The sequence below is a fragment of the Trichosurus vulpecula genome, chromosome 8, assembly GCF_011100635.1.
Source record: "Trichosurus vulpecula isolate mTriVul1 chromosome 8, mTriVul1.pri, whole genome shotgun sequence".
Taxonomy (NCBI): Eukaryota; Metazoa; Chordata; class Mammalia; order Diprotodontia; family Phalangeridae; genus Trichosurus; species Trichosurus vulpecula.
The window spans coordinates 217,771,813-217,793,374 of record NC_050580.1 but is presented as its reverse complement, the minus strand read 5'-3'; the positions used below and the strand labels follow the sequence as shown (position 1 = coordinate 217,793,374).

The following is a 21,562-nucleotide window of genomic DNA, read 5'->3' as shown; positions in this document are numbered from 1 at the left end:
TGGCAACAGTAGTGATCTGGAAGGTGAAATATGAACTTTGGTTCAGATGATCAGGATTCTAGTAAGGTATGCCACCTGCAGATCTGCTGCCCCTTGGTTTCCTTCATTTCTTGCCAATGGTCTTGTTCCTCCTCTCCACTGCTGTTCTGACCCAGTGAAATCCATCCAATCATTTCTTTGCGCTTCATAGTACGTCGATTATAAATTGAGATCATCAAAGTGACATCAGAAAGCTGAAAGAGAGCTACCTGGAAAACAAACGTTTCCTTGTAAATGGGATTTGGCTGCCCTCTTCTAATGGATGTCTTACAACGGGACATCTCATGGCCCACAGAGTTGAGTAGAAAGAGCTTTCCATAAGTATCTGTGATGGGAAAAAAGGGGTGAGGGTAGAGAAAAGAAAAAATATTAATATCTGTCACACATTTGTTGCCTCACTACCTACCTGTCAGCTCATTCACATTTTCAGTAGGTCCCTCCTTCCTTTACACTGAGAAATAGCTTCATACCTGATAGATATAAATAAGTTAAATGCATGGATTATTAGGAAAATTTTCTTGAACTTGACAACTCAGTATGCTGTACTGAGATATATACCCTCTACAAGAATATGTCCAAAGGAAAATATGAGAAAGTATTAATATATCCTTAAAACTTTTGTACACATTGACATTAGGGTCAATATTTGTATACATTTTGTTTTGTAGACATTTTTCTTTTTATGTCTAAAATAGGTGGCTAGGTATCAGTGCATAGAGCACTGGAGCTGGAGTCAGGAAGGCCTGAATTCAAATCCAGACTCAGATATTTATTAGTTGTGTGACCCTGGGAGAAGTCACTTAACCCGCTGTCTGCCTCAGTTTCCCCAACTGTAAAATAGGAGTAATAATAGTACCTGCCTCCCAGAGTTATTGTGAGGATCAAATGAGAAAACACTAGGAAAGTGCTTAGTCCAGTGCCCAGCACACAATAGGTAGGCACTTACTAAATGCTTGCTTCCTTCCTTCCTAAAATATATTAGAATAAAGCTTTTTAATTGCTAATGACTGACTCAGATTTTGAATATAGCCTATTTGTGTTCTCAACTATGCTTTCTGGAATATTTGAATGATAGGCAAGCCACTTTAGATCCATACAAATCCTATCCAGAAATGGGACTAAGTCCATAGAGATCTATACCTAGGAAAACATGCTATATTTTCTAAAGGATAAAGGGGAATTGGGAGATTGCTTATTTAAAAAAAATAATAATGATAATAACCTAGTGTAGCTATATCTAATTCTGCAAATGCTAGACATGGAGTTGTCTCCCTGTGTTTTGATCAAAACCTTGGTCAAATCCCTTCATCTCTTTGGTCTGTTTTCAAATCTATAAAATGCAGCTGAAAATAACAGCTTCATCTTTATTGCTCCACAGCATGATATATAACAGTGACAAGTACTTCTTATAAAGTCGCCCCGACGCAAAAAGGAAGAAGAGGGATCCAAAAGATGCTAAAACAGTATGCTACTTTTGCACCTTTGCCAGAATAGAACATCATAAAGGATACGTCCTCTTGGACAGTCTATCACACTTATGTTCACCTTGCTCAAATGCGATGTCTCAAATTTCTATTAACTACTGGAGTATTTTGCAATGTTTCTCACTAGCCTAATGTGTGAGCTGTTCTTTCAAGAATCAGTGTGTCAGGGTGTTTTCCCAATTCGATCATTCTATAAATCCCATTCAATGTAGGCTGCAAGTTGATTTGTGTTTATTGTTCACTCTCCTACCGAACCACAATTCTAACTTTTAAAAGTGTAAATCCAGATTTCTGCAATTTTCTGTTCCCTCAAAGTGCCTCTAAGAAAAGAAATTACAACCTGCAGCTTTCTCTCTGTGTTGATCTTTTTTTCCTATTCCCATTTGATGTGTTATTTTATGCACTTATCTGCTGAGAAACACAAGGTGTGAAATTACACATCAGGTGTGAAAACACTTCTCTGTCTCAAAAGCAGGGCTCTCCACTCTTCACACTGTTCCACAAAAAAAAGCTGTCAAGAAACTGACAATTGGAAGGCAAACTGTGAGGTTCCACAGCTGCCCAGCCACATAATTCTTACAAGAAGAGTTCAATCCAGGGCCCAAACTACTTTGCAACATTGCTGCCAGCATAACCTTGATGACTGAGGTTGACCCTGTGAACAAAACTCTGCCCATTATACAAAGGAAGCAACTTCAGGATTTATCCCATCGCCTGATTGTTTTCTGATTATTGAAAAGGGCAGCTTAATACAATAACTAAATTTGCTTGAGATGAATTGTAATGTGTCACAAAGAGCAGGAGCAAAGATAATAATTTACTGCACAATCCAAGTACCTGAGTATAGAAGGGAAAAGATAGGGCCAAATGTTTCCAGTAGGCCTGATGCTAAAATGAACATTTTGTTAGCAGCAACATGCCTCATGCTAAAATATCTTGAGACAAGCCTGCCTGCAGAACATTTGGACAGCTTGTGGGCCCAGCTTTGGACAGCTGGTAATTGATTTTAGTGCAGTAAACTTGACTGCTGAGTTTTAGTAAACTCCCATTCAAGTCATTAAACACATATTAAGCACCTACTATATACAAAGTATTGTGCTAGACACTGGAAATATTCTAATATTCCAATGGATTTGTGATTGTGTCCACGTGGGTACCAAGGCTATACCTAGGCAAGACGTGGGGCTTTGCTCCGGTCACTGGAATCAGGCGAGGTATCAATTTAGTCCTGAAATCCTGCCCTTAAGTGAAATTTGTGGACAAGGAAGGCCTGGGCTAGGGTAAAGGAGTTGGGAAAGGAGACTCAGGAAGAAGGGTGAATGAATAGGCCACCCCCTTCGCCTGACACTATTGCAGCTACTGTAGACCTATCTCTCCTGGGCCTATGTGCCTTTCCCAGCTTTCAAAATCTATTTGCCCTCCTGCCTCTCCCCACATTCTTAACGCTTTCCTGCTTAGCCCTAGACCTCCTCAGTCCTTGCCTTCTAAAATTCCTGTTCCTTTTCTTCTCATTCTATCTTCTGGTGATCACAGAAACCTAGTTTTATCCTGAAGAAACTATGTTTCTTAGGACCCTCTTTAAGACCAGCTGCTCTCATAAACCAGGATATGGGGCTAAGAGTAGGAGTTGCCATATTCCTGAGCAAGGGAGCACCCACTGCTATTTTCAGTCACTACCCCTGGCTTATCATCACTATTCTGTCCTTTAAAGTTCTCTCTGTTCTGTCTAAAGGTTTGTTCTATTATCTGTGGATCCCTGGGTCACTCACCTCTCCCTCAGTATATACCTAGCACTTACCTCAGTCCTCTTCTCCAGCAAAATGCTTGACCTTTTGATTACCCTCACTGCCCAGTTCAACTTCCATGATCTCTGTCTCTATTCTTCTTCAACCATCCATAGAAGTGCCCATGCTTTATTATTCTTCCACTCCCACTGCCACTCAAACAAATTTGAGAGACTTCTACACCTATCCCTTCCACATCATGACTTTCCCCATCATGGTTTTGATATATCACAGGTTGGCATAATAAATTAAACGATATTTTGGGGGGAGTTTTGCAGACGCTGCAGACAACACATGAAGGCCAGTAGACAACACGGGAAAAGTTTGGAAACTCAGAAATGCATAAAATAAACGTATAGTATTATATATTATAACATATTTTGTTTTTAATATTGTAATAATTCAGACTTCTCTGGTATAAAGAGAGGGGCAAAATATTTTCTGTGGATTTGCCAGATTGCAGGGGCACAGCACCCCAAACTCCCATGATGTGGAAGGGATAACTATAGTTATAGTTCTCATGAATATTCCCTCTAATCACACAGATTGCAACTTATCCACATTTAACCATCTATTGCAACTTATCTATATCCCCCTTTAAATCAGTCATAGCAGAATCATTCAACATGCTAGGACCCTTACTCTCTTTCTCCTGATGTGTTCTAATTATACAGGTACCAAGGATACACAGTGTTCCCCACTTCCTCCCAAAAAAGTTACTGTCCTCAATAAACAGCTGTGGAACTCTGGGCAAACTACTTAACCTCTCTGAGCCTCAGTTTCCTCACTTGCAAAATGGTGAATGATAATGATAACTACCTTACAGGGTTATTGTGAGAATCAAATGAGATAACTTATGTAAAGTGCTTGTAAATTTTAAAGTGATATATAAATCCTAATTGCAATAAATTATCATGATCATCATTGTTATTATTGCTCTAATGTTATTATATATAATAGTATAGAGAGTATATATCTATAGAGATGATGTATTCTATATATAATTATATAGAAATAACATTATTCTAATATTCATCAAAATCATTAGAAAATGGGGCATCTAATTAAAAATTCTAGCTCAATATTATTATGTATTATCAATTTTCAAAGAATTAAAATATACTGTATTAAATTTATAAAATACTGGGGGAGGGCGGAGCCAAGATGGCGGCTGGTAAGCACGGACTAGAGTGAGCTCCGTACCCGAGTCCCTCCAAAAACCTATAAAAATGGCTCTGAACCAATTCTAGAACGGCAGAACCCACAGAACAGCAGAGGGAAGTAGGGCTCCAGCCCAGGACAGCCCGGATAGTCTCTGGGTGAGCTCTATTCCACACGGAGCTGGGAGCTGGGAGCTGGGAGCTGGGAACGGAGTGGAGGAGAGCCCAGCCTGAGCGGCGTGGACGATCCAGTCCAGAAGCCGGGCAGAGGGGGCCCTAGCGCCCTGAATACGTGAGCAGTTACCAGACCCCTCGACCCACAAACACCAAAGACTGCGGAGAAGGTTAGTGGGAAAAGTTGCGGGAGTGGAAGGAGTTCGCGGTTCGGCTTCCAGCCCCGGGGGCAGCGGAGGTGGGGCAGCTACAGCTGTTGTTACTTCCGGCTCCAGGCCCACCTGGTGGGGGGAATTAAGTGGCGGATCACAGCAGGGGTGCACAGCCTGCCGAAGATCTGAGCCCAGTCTGGACTGGGGGTCCTTGGGGAAGGAGGAGTGCGGCTCTGACAGAGCTGGCACCTCCCCCCCAAACGTAGAACATAGAACTCTGTAATCTACAAGCAGTCATACCCCACTGAAAAACTCAAGGGTCAAGTTAGTTGGTTGGGAATATGGCCAGGACGCGAAAACGCACCCAGATTCAGTCTCAGACTTTGGATTCTTTCTTTGGTGACAAAGAAGACCAAAACATACAGCCTAAAGAAGACAGCAAAGTCATAGAGCCTACAACCAAAGCCTCCAAGAAAAACATGAACTGGCCCCAGACCATAGAAGAACTCAAAAAGGATTTGGAAAAGCAAGTTAGAGAAGTAGAGGAAAAATTGGGAAGAGAAATAAGAAGGATGCGAGAAAACCATGAAAAAGAAGTCAATGACTTGCTAAAGGAGACCCAAAAAAATACTGAAAAATACACTGAAGAAAACAACACCTTACAAAATAGACTAACTCAAATGGCAAAAGAGCTCCAAAAAGCCAATGAGGAGAAGAATTCCTTGAAAGGCAGAATTAGCCAAATGGAAAAGGAGGTCCAAAAGACCACTGAAGAAAATACTACTTTAAAAATTAGATTGGAGCAAGTGGAAGCTAGTGACTTTATGAGAAATCAGGATATTATAAAACAGAACCAGAGGAATGAAAAAATGGAAGACAATGTGAAATATCTCCTTGGAAAAACCACTGACCTGGAAAATAGATCCAGGAGAGATAATTTAAAAATTATTGGACTACCTGAAAGCCATGATCAAAAAAAGAGCCTAGATACCATCTTTCAGGAAATTATCAAGGAGAACTGCCCTGATATTCTAGAGCCACAGGGCAAAATAGAAATTGAAAGAATCCATCGATCGCCTCCGCAAATAGATCCCAAAAAGAAATCTCCTAGGAATATTGTTGCCAAATTCCAGAGCTCCCAGATCAAGGAGAAAAGACTGCAAGCAGCCAGAAAGAAACAATTTGAATATTGTGGAAACCCAATCAGAATAACCCAAGATCTGGCAGCTTCTACATTAAGAGATCGAAGGGCTTGGAATGCGATATTCCGGAGGTCAATGGAGCTAGGATTAAAACCTAGAATCACCTACCCAGCAAAACTAAGTATCATGTTCCAAGGCAAAATATGGATTTTCAATAAAATGGAGGACTTTCAAGCTTTCTCAGTGAAAAGACCAGAACTGAATAGAAAATTTGACTTTCAAACACAAGAATCAAGAGAAGCATGAAAAGGTAATCAAGAAACGGAAATTGCAAGGGACTTACTAAAGTTGAACTGTTTTGTTTACATTCCTACATGGAAAGATGATGAGTATGATTCATGAGACCTCAGTATTAGGGTAGTTGAAGGGAATATGCATATATATATATGCATATATATATGTTTATGTATATATATAAGTGAATGTGTATGTATGCATGTATCTATGTGTATATGTATGTATGTGTATGTATGTGTATATATATATGTAAAAGAGAGAGAGCAGACACAGGGTGAGTTGAGGATGAAGGGAAGATAGCTAAAAGAAATAAAATGAAATTAAGGGATGAGAGAGTAACTTACTGAGAGAGGGAGATAGGGAGAGATAGAATGGGGTGGATTATCTCCCATAAAGGTGGCAAGAGGAAGCAGTTCTAGGAGAGGAGGGGAGTGGGCAGGTGAGGGGGGAATGAGTGAACCTTGCTCTCATCAGATTTGGCCTGAGGGGGAATACCATACATAGTCAGTTGGGTATCTTACCCCACAGGAAAGAAGAGGGAGGAAGATAAAAAAAAAAATAAAAGGCAGGGGGATGATGGAGTGGAGGGCAGATGGGGGTGGAGGTAATCAAAACAAACACTTTGGAAAGGGGACAGGGTCAAGGAAGAAAATTCAATAAAGCGGGATGGGTTGGGAAGGAGCAAAATGTAGTTAGCCTTTCACAACATGAATATTGTGGAAGGGTTATACATAATAATACATGTGTGGCCTAGGTTGAATTGCTCAACTTCTTAGGGAGGGTGGGTGGGAAGGGAAGAGGGAAGGGAATTTGGAACTCAAAGTTTTAAAATCAGATGTTCAAAAACAAAAAAACTTTTTGTATGCAACTAAAAAATAAGATACACAGGCAATGGGGCGTAGAAATTTATCTTGCCCTACAAGAAAGGAAGGGAAAAGGGGATGAGAGGGGAGGGGGGGGATAGAGGGGAGGGCTGACTGGGGAACAGGGCAACCAGAATATACGCCATCTTGGAGTGGGGGGGGAGGGCAGAAATGGGGAGAAAATTTGTAATCCAAACTGTTGTGAAAATCAATGCTGAAAACCAAATATGTTAAATAAATAAATTGCATTAAAAAAAACAAAAAAACAAAAAAACAAAAAACAAAAAAAAAATGTATGAAACTGGATTTGAACTTAGGTCTTCCTGACTCCATGGCTAGCACTCAATCTCCTTTTAAAAACTGACATAAACAATGTTAGTCTTCAATACAATCAGTTAAGCTTTCTTTGAAGCAACTTTTCATTTAAATAAATTATTTCTGAAGCAAAAAAAAAAAAATTTATAAAATACTTAGGTATCTCATATTGCTTTTGGAAAGTGGTGTTAAAGTGGGCCAGTATTGACTCAGAAAACCACAAAATTCTTTTTAAAAGCATATAATTTCAGAGTTGGAAAGGACCAAATACAGGCCACATAGTCCAACCTATGCTTGAAAAAGAATCCCTACTACTACTGTTATTATTATTAATTATTATTATAATTTGATATCAATAATGGTGACCCTAAGACAGAAGTGTCATACTACAGCCAGCAGCTACACCTTACAAAACTATCAATGCTTCTGGTAACCAGTTTAAAATATAATTGGGCAATTTCTAACACAATAAATAAAATATAATACAACATAGGCAAAGTTTATTTGTGTTTGGGCCTCATATGAGCTAGAGTCTGTACTGCAGAAAAGTTCATCAGTTTAAAAAAGATATTTTTAAAAGCTAGTATAAGGCTTACTGCATTTTAGAAATAACTTGGGGCTTGGCCCTTTGTTCTCAGACTCATGTTAAGCACACTTTAGCAACTTCCTAATGCATTTGTTCTAGTATTTTGTTGCAGGATAGCTTTCTGCATTTGTGCCTTACTAAACCATAAGTTTCATGTACTTTGTATCTCCAACAATGAAGATACACTGCACCCAGTGGATGTTCAGTAAAAATTTATTTATTAATATATTTTTCATATGTAGTTTGCTGGTTTTATTATATTTTAGTTGAGTTTTGATTCTTCAATTTATGTCCTCAGTGCCTTACACATAGTATTCCCTTAATGAATATCAAATTCAACTGTATCACATTGCAGAAAAGCAAAATTCTAAAGGCGTTTCTAAAAATAAAAAATAATAATAACCTTCATACAAATGTAAAGGAGAAACTATTGTCAAATTGACATGTTTCCCTATCAACCTAAGGAAATTACAGGATCTAATTGAAAAATCTCCCTACCAACCAATGTAATGTGGGGAATTCCTATCAATTGGTTGACTAAAGGATCAGCCACTCTTTCTTGGAAGTCTATAAAAGTTGACTGATGATGGTCTTTGGGACTCAGCTTTTGAGAATTCAACTTTCTCCTTTTTGTGTGTGTATTCCTATAAAATGCAGCAAGTGAGAGAATGGGAGATTATTTCTCTCCCCCACTTTGTAACTTTATCCTACCCAACATACACACACACACACACACACACACACACACACAACCACCATGAGGCAACAAAAGTTGTGTGTGTGGTTTGGACCATGACATCAGGGAGATGATGACATGACTTGCATTGAATAGGATTTGAGTGAGGGAGAGCTGTGCAAAGTCACCAGCCTGACTTTCTCCTCCAGAGCCATCTGGGTCTAGTGGCCAAATAGAGATCAGAACAACCGGAGATGACCCAGCAGTAACAATGGAGACTTATACCAAAAGTATATGACTGTGAAAGATGTGTTTGCATGTTTCCTGAGAAGGAAGTTCAAGGACATTGTTTCAGAATTCCAACATCCTATAGAGGAAACAAGATTCTGAATTCTCTGAGTGGCATCATCTCAAAACCTAGCCTTCTAGTAAAGAAAAAGATTGCAAGGTAGCAGCAGTCTTGGGGATTACCTCAGTTCAAGAGTTCCTGAAGTCAAGAATTAGGGCAATGGATATTTTAGAAAAAAAGAGTTCCTGATGAATTATGCTCCACAGAAAAAGACAATAGCTCAAATACCTACTTCATGGTATCCTACTCAAACAGTGTAGGTCTGATGGAAGGACATTTTTCTCCTCAGTAAGCTACAAAATCTTTAACTTTGGTGGATAGTGGGAACTGAGGACTCTAAATAACAGGAGGGTACTCAAAGTCATGGGGACACTGTGGAAAATTCTGTGAGAAAGAGATATTCACCAAAATGATAAAACTTTTCCATGACAGTAACCCCAAGTTAAATTCCCTCAGAAAGTGGGGGAGAAGTAAATGGTCTACTTGCTGCATGATTTTGTATTTGTTCATGGACTTCTTCCAATTTTTTCCACTGATGATTCTATTTCACTTCTATTTTTTCTAAGTTTTTCTTGCTTCATTTCTTCTACGTATCCTTGTAGTTCTTGTGTGTAGTGTAGTTGCTCTTTGTTTTTGGGTTTACTTTTTTGGGCACCTCTCGATGCACAATATTTTCTTATAGTGTTCAGTGTCTTCTTCTATCAACTCAACTCCAGCCTCATTTCCCAATTTGGGACTTTGTGCCACAAGATATTTTTCTTCTTTCTTCTGCATTCTTGGATGGGGTTGGTCTTAAATTGATGTTCTGGGCTACTGACACTGGCTTTCCACCTCCCCTTGTATGTCTGTCTATACACTCACAGGTTTCAAGCCCCCCAGGATCACCCAGGGTTAGAGCATTGTGTTCTCAAGTCAGAGTGCTGCAGATTTCCAACCCATCAGATAATCCCAGATAGGCTACTACTGGCTCTTACCCTGGTGTCTGTGATTACATTAGTCAGATTTCTTTGAATTTAGAATCCCACTGAAGCTTCCTTGACTGATTACTCCATATTTCCTGCCCCTAGGAATATAGCACTGTAGGCTTCAGGTGCTCTGGAACATCTTTGGTCAGACTACTGATAGACTTCTGACTTATTTACCCGAGCTTATGCTGTCTTTCCTGGTGGGATCCATTTCCCAATGTCTGAAGGCAAAAGCCTCATTGTCTATTGTGAAGTTGTTGTCTATTTTGTGAAGTCCTGATCTGGATGAAAGCTTACTGTTGTTTTGTTTTACATGTTTTGAATCATTGTTTGATCTGGTGCCCTTTTTAGATCTTTGCTTGAGTATATGTGGGAGACTTAGACTTCTCTTTGGTCTTCCATACCATCACCTTGGTCTTTCCAACTTTAAGTTCATTTAAAAGTATATACTTGAAACTTGGATGATCCTGAATCTTGAAATGCACTTAGTAGTTATACCAGATGGTAGGTGTGCAAAGGAGATTGGGATAAATAGATGCTTTGTAAATTTTAAAGTGTCATATAAATGTGAATTTTTATGGTACCCTAGGACCTACAGAAGCAGGGGTGTGCTGGTAGATGTTTAACAACCAGCTTTCTGAGGAAAGGGGAAATGTGCACACGACACATTTTTAAGTTTAATCTGAATGATAAAGATTTTCTCCATCATTTTCTTAAGTTTAGACACTTAACAAAACAATAAATGAAGCCCTGATTTGTAGCATTTGCTGACATCTGAGATATAAATGCTCACACTGTAAATTTAACGATCAGCTCTCATAAGCCAGTCGAGTTGGCTGTAGCATACCCTTGTCCAAAGGCATGTTGCTTTTGCTTCTAATTCCAAATGTGAGTTTATTTTCTTGTCACTTTTCTCTTTTACCTTAAAATCAAAAGAAATGAAAGGGACACAGTAGATAATTTGGTTAATTCAGTTAATTGTGTTCCTATAATCAAAGTTTGGTTTTTATAATACGGACATTTCAGCCAAAAGATAATGGAGATTTGAGAGAGGGAAAGTAACAAAGATTTTTCTCCCTCCCTATCTCATTTGAGCAGCAATATGGAAAAAAAGATTTGTACTTTCTGGTTGTTGACCCAAATCAATTCTTTTCACTTCTCTGAGCCCTAGTCTCCATTTACCAAATGAAAGGGTTAAACTGTATGCTCTTGAGGGCCTCTTCCAAATCTAAAAATGATCATGTGATTCTAGGCTAGCTCCCTTCTGCATTAGCTCCTGCTCTTCACTCCTTACACAAGGCAACCTAATTTGCTTTTCTCTTTGTCTTTCCTAAAGTTACTGCCATTGTGTGTGTCTAACGAGGTTAATATGCTGCTGCTCTAAGTATCATCATTTGGGATATAATTATCATGTATGGTTAATCATGCACATGCTGAGAAGCTGGGTAAGTTGTTGTTTCTAACTGGAGGGGACATCTTAATGATAGTTTTTGACAAGTTATATTTATGTGAACAATATAATCACACGGAGTAGAAACGGGCTTGGATCAGGCATGAGATAACTTGGTCGAAGATTAACCATCTATGGTTTCCAAGAGTGCCAGCATTCTCAGCCCTGAGGTCCTATGTTCGTTTAACAAGGGAGGCACTCAAACTCAAGGGGGTAAACTAAATTACCAGGGCCATATCACAATTGAAAGGCTAGATTAGAACTTTACAGCTGCTAACTTGTCAGGGAACTAAATGTTCTCCCTTGAAGCCTGGCTCAGGAGACAGACAAATTATCCATTTTTTAAGCCAAACTTTTTTTTCATCATAGAGGTGTATAAAAATATTTAAATCCATATCAGGGGCCTGGTCCTGTAAACTATTTCCTCAGTGGTACTTCTTTTTTTGCTTAAATAGAAGAGGCTTTATTAACCTGACAAAGAGTTAAGAATTGATTTTCAAGACTTTAAATGATCAATAAAACTCTCCTCCTTTTTTAATTTTTAAATTTATTTATGTATTTTAAAGCATAGGGACTTTTTTATTTTTATTTACTTCCCTCTCCCTACCCTTTCCTCTACCAATGAAAAACCAAGAATAATAAAATTTAATACAAATATAAATAGATGAACAAATTTCTACTGATAGCACTATCGGTTCTTTATCTGGAGATGGACAGCATTTTTCATCATAAGTTCTTTGGAATTGTGGTGGGTTATTGTATCAATAAGAGCTACAAAGTCTTTCGAAGTTGATTATTTCCATATTATTGCTGTTACTGTGTAAACTGTTCTCCTGCTCACTTTACTTTGTATCAGTTCCTATGGGTTTTTCCATGTATTTCTGAAACCATTCTTTTCATTATTTATTACAGCAAAATAGTATTCCATCACACTCATATGCCACAGTTTCTTCAGCCATTCCCCAACTGATGGGCATGCCCTCAGTTTTCAGTTATTTGCCACCAGAAAAAAAGAGCTACTATAAAAACTTTTGTAGATATGGGTCCTTTTCCTCTTTCTTTGTCCTCCTCGGGGTATACCCTTATTAGTGGTATTACAGGGTCACCATTTAATAGTCTTTTGGGCATAATTCTAAATTACTTTCCAGAATGGTTGGACTAGATCACAGCTCCACCAACAGTGCATTAGTGTGCCTGTTTTCCCATATGTCCTATGGCATTTATTATTTTCCTTTTTTGTCATCTTAGCCAATCTAATGCATGTGAGATAGTACCTCAGGGTTGTTTTAATTTGTATTTCTCTAGTTATTAATGACTTTGAGCATATTTTCATATAACTATTTATAACTTTAATTTCTTCCTCTGAAAACTGCCTATTTAGATCCTTGTAAGGGGCAACTAGGTGGTGCAGTAGATGGTGCCAGGCCTGAGGTCATTAAAATCCAGCCTTAGACACTAGCTGTGTGACCCTGGGCAAGTCACTTAATGCTATTTGCCTCAGTTTCCTCATCTATAAAATAAACCGGAGAAGGAAATGGCAAACCACTCCAGTATCTTTCTAGGAAAATCCCAAATAGAGTCACAAAGAGTTAGGCACTTCTGAAAAGATTAAATAAACAACAAATATCTTTGACCATCATTTGGGGAATGGTTGCCATTCTTATAAATTGACTCAATTACCTATATATTTTAGAAATGAGATTTCTAGCAGCTAAAGATGTTTTTCTCCCAATTTCCTGTGTTTTTCTTCTAACTTTAGGAGCATCCATTTTGTTAAAACCAATGTTTTTGTTTTGCTTTGGTTAAAACCAAAAACCATTCATTGCAAAAACTTTTTTTTTATTTTATATAATCCACATTATCAACTTTATCTCCTGGAACCTCTCTGTCTCTTGTTTGGTCATGAATTCTTTCCATATCTATAGACATGATAAGTATTTTTCCCCACTTCAGCAGTACCTCTTAATAATAACTGACCTTGAAGACCTGGGTGTCTTCTCTATATCATGTATATGAAGCTGAGACATCAAGCAAGATATAAAACCACCCTCTTTCCCCTTTTCCTCAGCAAAAGGCAGCAATACAAAGAGCCCTACCTCTAGAATTAAAGAACCTCAATCCAAATCCTGCCTGTCACGTACTACCTGAGTTACCTTGGGTAAGTCACTTAAATTATGGTTCAGATACTAAGTAAAATGGGGTGAGGAATGTCTATCGCAAAGGTTGGTAGCAGCTTTGCAGAGAACTATGTAAATCCAGCCATCAGTTGCCCCAAAACTCATTTCAAAAACAAAGCCATCTCTAGTAAATAAATGCCATTAAGTACAACTAAGAAGCAGAAGAATGAAGCAATGATTATGTATCCAAAGTAACTGTCTTGCCTGCTTTGGACCTCAGTGCTGCCTGGAAGTCTCATAAGCCCTGCTGTCATCCAGAATTCAGGGCTCCTCCCTTGCTGTATGCATTGAGGGCTATAATTTTAGTCTCACACCTAAAAACCAATGGACTTAATAAAGATAGGCTAAAATAAACCTCATCGTGTATAGAAAATGTGATCTGCAGTGTTAAATGGTAAAGAGTCATAAGCCCAAATCTGAATGCAGATTTTGATCATGTGGTGCTGTCCCTTGCATATTTAGATGCTAAGGATGGATTACTTATGTCCACTGCCTTGCTCATTCTTCCCATTCATTTCATTATTCATTACCTAAGCAATGACTTTCCACTTCTTGGCTGACCAATCTCAGGGCCATGGATCAAATGAAAATAACAGAAAATACATTGAAATAATGGAAATGTTAAGTATGGTGGAATTGACCTCTGGCCAATACCCAGCCTGTGAAAGTAATTAAAGAAACAGCCAAATAATGAATTATGTGTAAAGATGTGTTTGAGCACTAGATTCTTTTATGAACTATGAAGTTGTCTGATGGAAATAGAAAGGCAGTTGATATGTCAATTCCCTGAGGCAGCTTGATGACGCAGTAGAGAGAGTATTGGGTCTGGAGTTAGAAAGACCTGAGCACAAATCCCACTTCAGACACTTACTAGCTATGTGACCTGGGTAAGTCACTTAACTTCTTTTTGCCTCAGTTTCTTCAACTGCAAAATGAAGACGATAAGAGCACCTACCTCCCAGGGTTGTAAGGATCGAGTGAGATAACAATTGTAAAGCACTTAACGATAGTACTATATCAATATTAGCAATTACCAAATATGGAGGAGTTTTTCTTGACTGAATTAGAAAGGGAGCTTGGATAGTGTCCTCATTGAAGATTGGTTATGCCCTTTCAAATAACTGACTTTGCCAGCTCTAGAGTCAATCCAAGCAAGAACCAGCCTTCTAGAAACCCAACACATAGGTATAAGTAAGGCACCACCATCACTAAATAATATAGACTGATCTTTAATAAAGTAAAACTAGCACAATTAAATAGTATTAAATACCACAATCAACTAACAAGAAAGTTCCAAAAAATTAAGAGTAGAACAGATGACTATATGTCAGAGATTGAATAGAATCATAAGAGCTGGAAGGCATCTTCCAGTTCCTTACTTGACAATGAGGAAACTGAAGTAGAGAAAGGGTAAATGATCTGTCCAAGGTGGCACAGAAGAGAAAATGTGGGACTAGGATTCAGTTTGCCCTGACTCCCAGGCCAGTGGTTTTGATTTTTTTGTGTTTTTTAAATATATTACATTGATTATTTAGCAGTATCTTTTCTAGTGATAAGGGAATTTAAAAAAAAAAGATTCTCAAGATTACTTCCAGTTCTGTGGTTCCTGATAGTACAAATGAATTATTTAGCCTAACTAATAGATTTCAATTGTGCTTATATATTATGTTACTGAAAATGGTGCATCTTTCATTCATAAAATAAAAATATAAACATTAAAGTAGGATTCAGCATGTTGAGTATCAGGAAACCCTTGGATTTTGAAGGAATTTCTATGCAGTTAAACTGAGAGGTACTGAAAAACCCATCTAAACCCCATTAAGACCTTTATTAGTATAAAAATTACAAAAATAAGATAAAAGTAGGTATGGCTTCAACTGGTCTCTGTAACTACTTTTGCTGGCAGAATAGAATTTCACTTACCAGGAGGTCTGTTAATGGCAAGGTTTCGGAAATGGCTGCCTTTGATAATTTCTACAGATAATCGTCCTGTTGTGGCATTATATGACAACCCCACCAAGAGCTCTGGCACCCCTCCATGTGACAAAGACTGTGTGGATGAAGCACTATCACTGTGAGAAACCGCAGACAGGCTGAGCTGAGATTCTCCACTCTGGCAGGAAAGAACAACAAAGAAACCATTGGGACACTTCACACTACTCCCTTTTCTATCCAGCTTACATTATGTTGGGTGAAATTGTGACATGATTTCAATGGCTGCCAAAGATTTCAAATTGTGCACTCTATGTGAATAATAATGGGGCAGGAGGACAGAATTGAGGCTGAGGTCTCCACATCATTAGCCATCATTTGTTTAAAGATCTGTCTCTGTTCAATATTTCCTCTCTGAAAACAAAAGGCCAAAGATGTTATTACCAATGTAAATCAAAACCTTATATATACACACAGAGAGAGATAATGATACATTTAATATAGACCAAAATTCCCCTTAGAGTAATTTCTACTTGAACATTTCAACAGAATTTATCTACTCTAGCACTGCCTCTCCATTTCCTATTATTTCTTAATGAATACAGCAGTGCATGAGGTCATGATTTGGGATGCTGTATTATAGCATACAAAACATGGGATCTCTCTTCTTTTTTGTAAGGTTGTAAATTGTATCTGTTATCTCCTCTCCCTTTCCCCCAGGAAAATAGATGAAAATGAAATTATACAATTCACTGAACAGATTCTCACCCATTTTATAGATAAGTCAATCTGAGGTTATACACTGTAAGATATTTGGGATAAAAAGTGAGTGGTAATCTGACCTTTGATTTCATTCACATGAAGAACTTCCAGTGTGGAAACTTTCTTCACTGATGTAATTAGGCAATACTTTGTAACATACAGGCTTAGGAGGCAGCTAGGTGACCCAATGGATAGAGTGCTGGGCCCATAGTCAAGAAGACCTGAATTGAAATCCCACTTCAGACACTTACTAGCTATGTGACCCTGGGCAAGTCACGTAATCTCTATTTGCCTCAATTTCCTCAACTGTAAAATGGGGATAATAACAGCACCTACCTCACATAGTAAGTACTATTTAAATGCTTATTCCCTGTTGCCTAGGACACTGAGAAATTACGTGGTTCTTAATTCTATGCTCTGAGCTATCTAGCTGCTTCAAAGGATAATATAGCTAGTATAGTTCTATTATTTTACAGATGAGGAAAGCAAGGACCATAAAGGTGAATTGACTTGGCCAAGGTCTCTTAGTCACTAGATTTAGAGTCAAAAGACCTTGATTCAGAGCTCAGATATACTATTTACTACCTGTGTGAATTTGAAAACATTATTCACTTCTACTTGCCTCAGTTTGCTCATCTGTAAAATGAAAGATTGGGGTTAGATTATAATCAAGTCCCAACCCAGCTCAAAATCCTATAATCCTATAAGTCCAAAGCTGGCCTAAAAAAGAAGATCAAGCTATTGCATGTCACTGTAAAAAAGTGGGAGAAAAAAACCTCAAAACCCAACAACAGGGAATGGCTAAACAAATTACGGTATGCTAGTGAAAAGAGGCAGTGTAGTGTAGTGAACAGAGAGCTGGTCTCACAGCAAGATGATATGTCTGACACATATTCACCTTGTGACCTTGGGTAAGTTTTTTGTTTGTTTTGTCTTTGTTTCTAAACTCCCCATTGCCCCAACAAACTCTCTAAGGCTAACTGTTACAAAGCAGGTACCAAAATTCATTGGTAAGGGAAATTATCCACAGTGGGAGTTCCCTATACAAATTAAAGCACCAATCTCATCCCATCCACTATCATATTAGAGAATACAAGATGCAATTAAAATCACACATGGATAAAACAAAGAAATTTAGAAAGATCTTTGTGAAATAATGCAAGCCAAAATCATTTGAACTAAAAGAATGGAATAAACATGGATATGTGAACTGAGGGAAAAATAAGTGAGACAGAACAAATAAAGAATTGTGATGATGGAATGAGTGAAATACTGGTATGATTTATTAAGTGCTGAAATTAATTTAAACATATATTTTTACTAAGCAAGTTTATATCTGTAATGTTTAAAAAAGGAAAGAACACCGATTTCCATGCAACATTTATTCAATCAGCAAGCATTCACTACCCACTTTGTACACTAAAGTCTGGAAAGATGGAGAAAAAAAAACCTCCTGTTCTTTCCTACATATTACTTCACCTCTTTAGATCTGTTTTCCTCGTATGTAAAATTACGGAATTTGGAGAAAGAGATGATCTGTAATGTTCCTTCCAGCTTTGATTAATAATTAATAAGAGAACAATTGTTCTAAAAGGGGAGTGGACAGCTCCTCTATCTATCTGTGGGTTTTGCTCTTATATAGTCTACACTCAGTAGAAATATATTTCTTAGCTTCTTCTCCAATATCTGCCCCCCAAATAGACACTCGGTTTGGGATTCCATGATATCCCAACTGATTTAAACTGTCATTATATTTCCTGATTCACAAATCTAACATTGTCTATATAACTTAGACCTTCCCCTACCTATCCCTGCCTCCTTCCTGGGTGATATAATATTGACTTTGTGACTATACAAATTATAACAGTAATAGGCTACCCTATACAATGTGATGTAAAACATTTCAAGTAATTCTCTGCTTTAATGCCTACCCATCTTTCACACTTAAAAGTTGGATATTAAGATGCAAATTGCCCAATTTCTGAAGGTACAGAAATTTAATGAAATGCATTCCTCCCTCCCTTTCAGCAACAGAAATTATAATAATTATGAGCAATTAATAACATATTTACATTGTCCCACTAAGAGAGCTAAGTATCTGGTTTTTAAGGTCTTAGCTCCATTCTTTGTTCTGAGGACTCATGGCAAGAGGAAAAATGTGCATGATCCAACAGCTATTTTCAAACACCCAGCTTTATAAAATGAAGGGTCTCATGTGTAGATGCAAATATCTAGTGCTGGAGCTAACTTTTCAACTTGCAGATGCAAGTGGTTCTTCTCGAAAACCTTACATAGGAAGAAAATAATGCCAGGAGGAGGACACACAAACCGTTTATTTGATGGAATAGGCCCCAGAGTCAGAGAGCATGCAGCATCACCTGGAGGACCAGGCTGTCTAGCTTGATGACCCTGCCTCAGATGTACATGCTGCCTTCCATTTTTGAAAGCCTAGTCTCTGAATTTTTTCCCTAGGGAAAATTTCAATCATCAGTGAACCTCAAAGCCAATTTACCCTCCTTATGTTGTGATGCCTTGCCCTTCCATCCCTACCCTACTCCAACCACTTCTGTTACTTCCTAAAATGAACAAAAACTAAATAAATCTATCAAGTTAATGTGAAGGTGAGCATAAAGATCCCCTGGACCATAAGCAAAATTAATGGCTTGCAAAATGACTAAATTTGAAGACCCAACAGAAAATTAGATAGAAGTGTCTGTTGAATTCTGATGTATCCGACTGAACATGCTAAATCAATCCCTCCAGTAAGATAGTTTGAACTGGCTAACACCACCATAAATACTTACACTCATATTACTTCTTGGCTCCAAAACCAGAGTCACTTTCATTTTCCCTTCTTGGCGCAACTGGCTAAGGTGAAACAGCCTTTCTCCCATCATCTTCTCTCGGTTCATCTTTAGTATGGCATATAGACGGAATCGGACTGCATAGCCCCCCAAATCTTCAGGCTCCAGGTTACTAAAGAATATCTTCTCTTTGAAGATTGGAGTGGGCCCTCTTTGAACACTGGTCTTACCCCTTTGCTTCTTTCTGGGAAGCAGAACAGTGTGAACTTGCCATGCGTTGGCACCACTTCGGTCTTTATCTGGAATGTTCTGGGCCTTTATGATGGTCACTGTAAGCTTTTGGCTGGATAGATTATATTCAAAGATGACATCTAAGTCCCCACACTTTGAGATGGGTTCACAGGCGCTGGGAGGGAAGTGAGGAACATTGAGTTCATCATGCTCCTATGACAAGCAGAAGATTAAGATATAAATGGGAACAAATTTATCTTTTTTCAGTAGTCAATAGAGTTCTTACAAAGTTCATAGTTACCCAATATAATTGAGACTGACCTATTTGCTTAGATATTAACATAGAATTAAATCATACATGTTTCTTTGTCAGTCACTGATTCCACCATGATTTTCTGATCCATTTCCAAAGTATGAAAAGTTGAGCCCAAGTTTGAACTGATCTAATCAAGTGTGGCTGAGTCAAATGTCTACTGCATGACCCCATTTCTTCTGAGGACTCCAATCTTGCTGGTGACTCAGGGCAGAAAACAATATGAACAGAGATGTTTATATATCTATATTAACAACGCCTTTTGATATTTTTATCATAATCATTTCTTGATGTCTACCACATCATTATAAACATGGCCAACAAAATGACTGTGCTAACAGGATATGATCTGGGTACATTTTCAATCTACATGGGTGAAATAAGCCAATGTTTGGTCAATGCCTGATAATAGCTTTCTCTCAAGCACTGAAACTTAGCATTGATTAAAGCCATCAAAAAGGTATTACGTTTCCTATTTATAAACCAAGCCAAAAGAAATACGAAAGTCTTTATATGTATCAATGTACTAACAAAGATTTTGTTTGTTTGGACTCCTCTTCACACCATGAATTATAGATATTTCTTTCTCCCTTGATGTAACATGAATTCCTCTCTACATTTTATGAGTTATTTTAATTTTTAGGACCCAAAATACATTACTATAAAAGTTGAAGTTTCTTGCAGAATGTGAGGAAAGATTCCCATATCTTTTCTCTCTGAGCATATCAACACATAAGAGTTTCTATTCAGGGACGTTTATCCGAGAAAGTTTCAAGTGATAAAAGTGGTTGCTATAGAGATTGGTTTGAATAAAAATGACATGCATATGTATATGCATAAATAATACTGGAGAAGAGTCTTTGGATGATAAGCTAAGCCTTCCCACTGGGAAACTGTCACGGTTCTCTGTTAAAACACCAAGCTTTTCTATTCTTGATTACATTCCTTGACTAATTAAAAGCCTTGGATAATAAAGAAATTTTATCTTGGCCAACAGAGACAATCTGTACTGTTGGATAAAGTACTAGACTGGATCTCAGGAAGAACTGGGTTCAAATTCTGCCTTAGTGACAGGTACGTCAATGAATCAACAAGCATTTATTAAGCACCTTTTATGTGCCATGCACTATGAAAAAATAAAATAGTCCTTTCCCTCAAAAAAGAGTTTATTAAATAATTGATCTGTGCATTCATTAGTATATACAAGGTAATTTTTTGAGGGGGAAAGCATTAGTAGCTTGGTTGATCAAAATAGATTTCCTATAGAAAGTGATGTTTGAAGAAAATTAAGATTCTAAGAATGAGAGACAAGGAGGGAGTGCATTTTCAGATGTAGGAGACTGCCAGTACAAAGACATGAAGAAAAGATGTGAAGATTCTTGGCAGGGAACAGCAAGTAGGCCAGTTTCACTGAAACATATAGTACAAAGATGGAAGTGAGGTTTAAGAAGACTGGAAGAGTAGGAAGGGGTCAGGTTATGGTGAACTTTAAAAGCTAAAGAAAGGATTTTATATTTGATCCTGGGGGCAACAGGGAGCAACTGGAGTTCATTAGAGAATGATGGTGGTGACATGGTCATATTTGCACTTTAGAAGGATCACTTCTACAACTGAGTGGAAAATTGGGAAGGTACTTGGGGAACAGAGACTGATAAGCAGGCTATTGCTATAGTCCAGGGGTGAGGTGATAAGGGCCCACACTTCAGTGTCAGAAGAAAGAAGAGCATATATCCAAGAAATGTTGCATAAGTGAAATCAACAAGACTCAGCAAAGATTGGATATGTGGTGTGAGAGGGAGTGAGGAGTGGAGGATATCACCTAACTGTGTGATTGGGAGGATAGTGGTACCATGGAAAGTAATAGAAAAATTAGTAAGAAGACAGCAGGGAATGAGTGAGAGAGCATT

The 21,562-nt window shown here is 38.1% G+C and overlaps 1 protein-coding gene across 3 annotated transcripts in view; it reads right to left on the bottom strand.

Moving 5' to 3' along the window:
• SYT16 (synaptotagmin 16) overlaps positions 1–21,562 on the bottom strand; it is a 144,105-nt gene continuing 122,543 nt past the window's right edge. For all 3 annotated transcript variants that reach the window (XM_036735875.1, XM_036735876.1, XM_036735877.1), the window contains exons 4-6: positions 19,112–19,555; positions 15,537–15,726; positions 1–364 (exon numbers count right to left, since the gene is read on the bottom strand). In XM_036735875.1, coding sequence (XP_036591770.1) covers positions 51–364; positions 15,537–15,726; positions 19,112–19,555 — 948 coding nt within the window. In that variant the 3' untranslated portion in view covers positions 1–50. The remainder of the gene's footprint in view (positions 365–15,536; positions 15,727–19,111; positions 19,556–21,562) is intronic.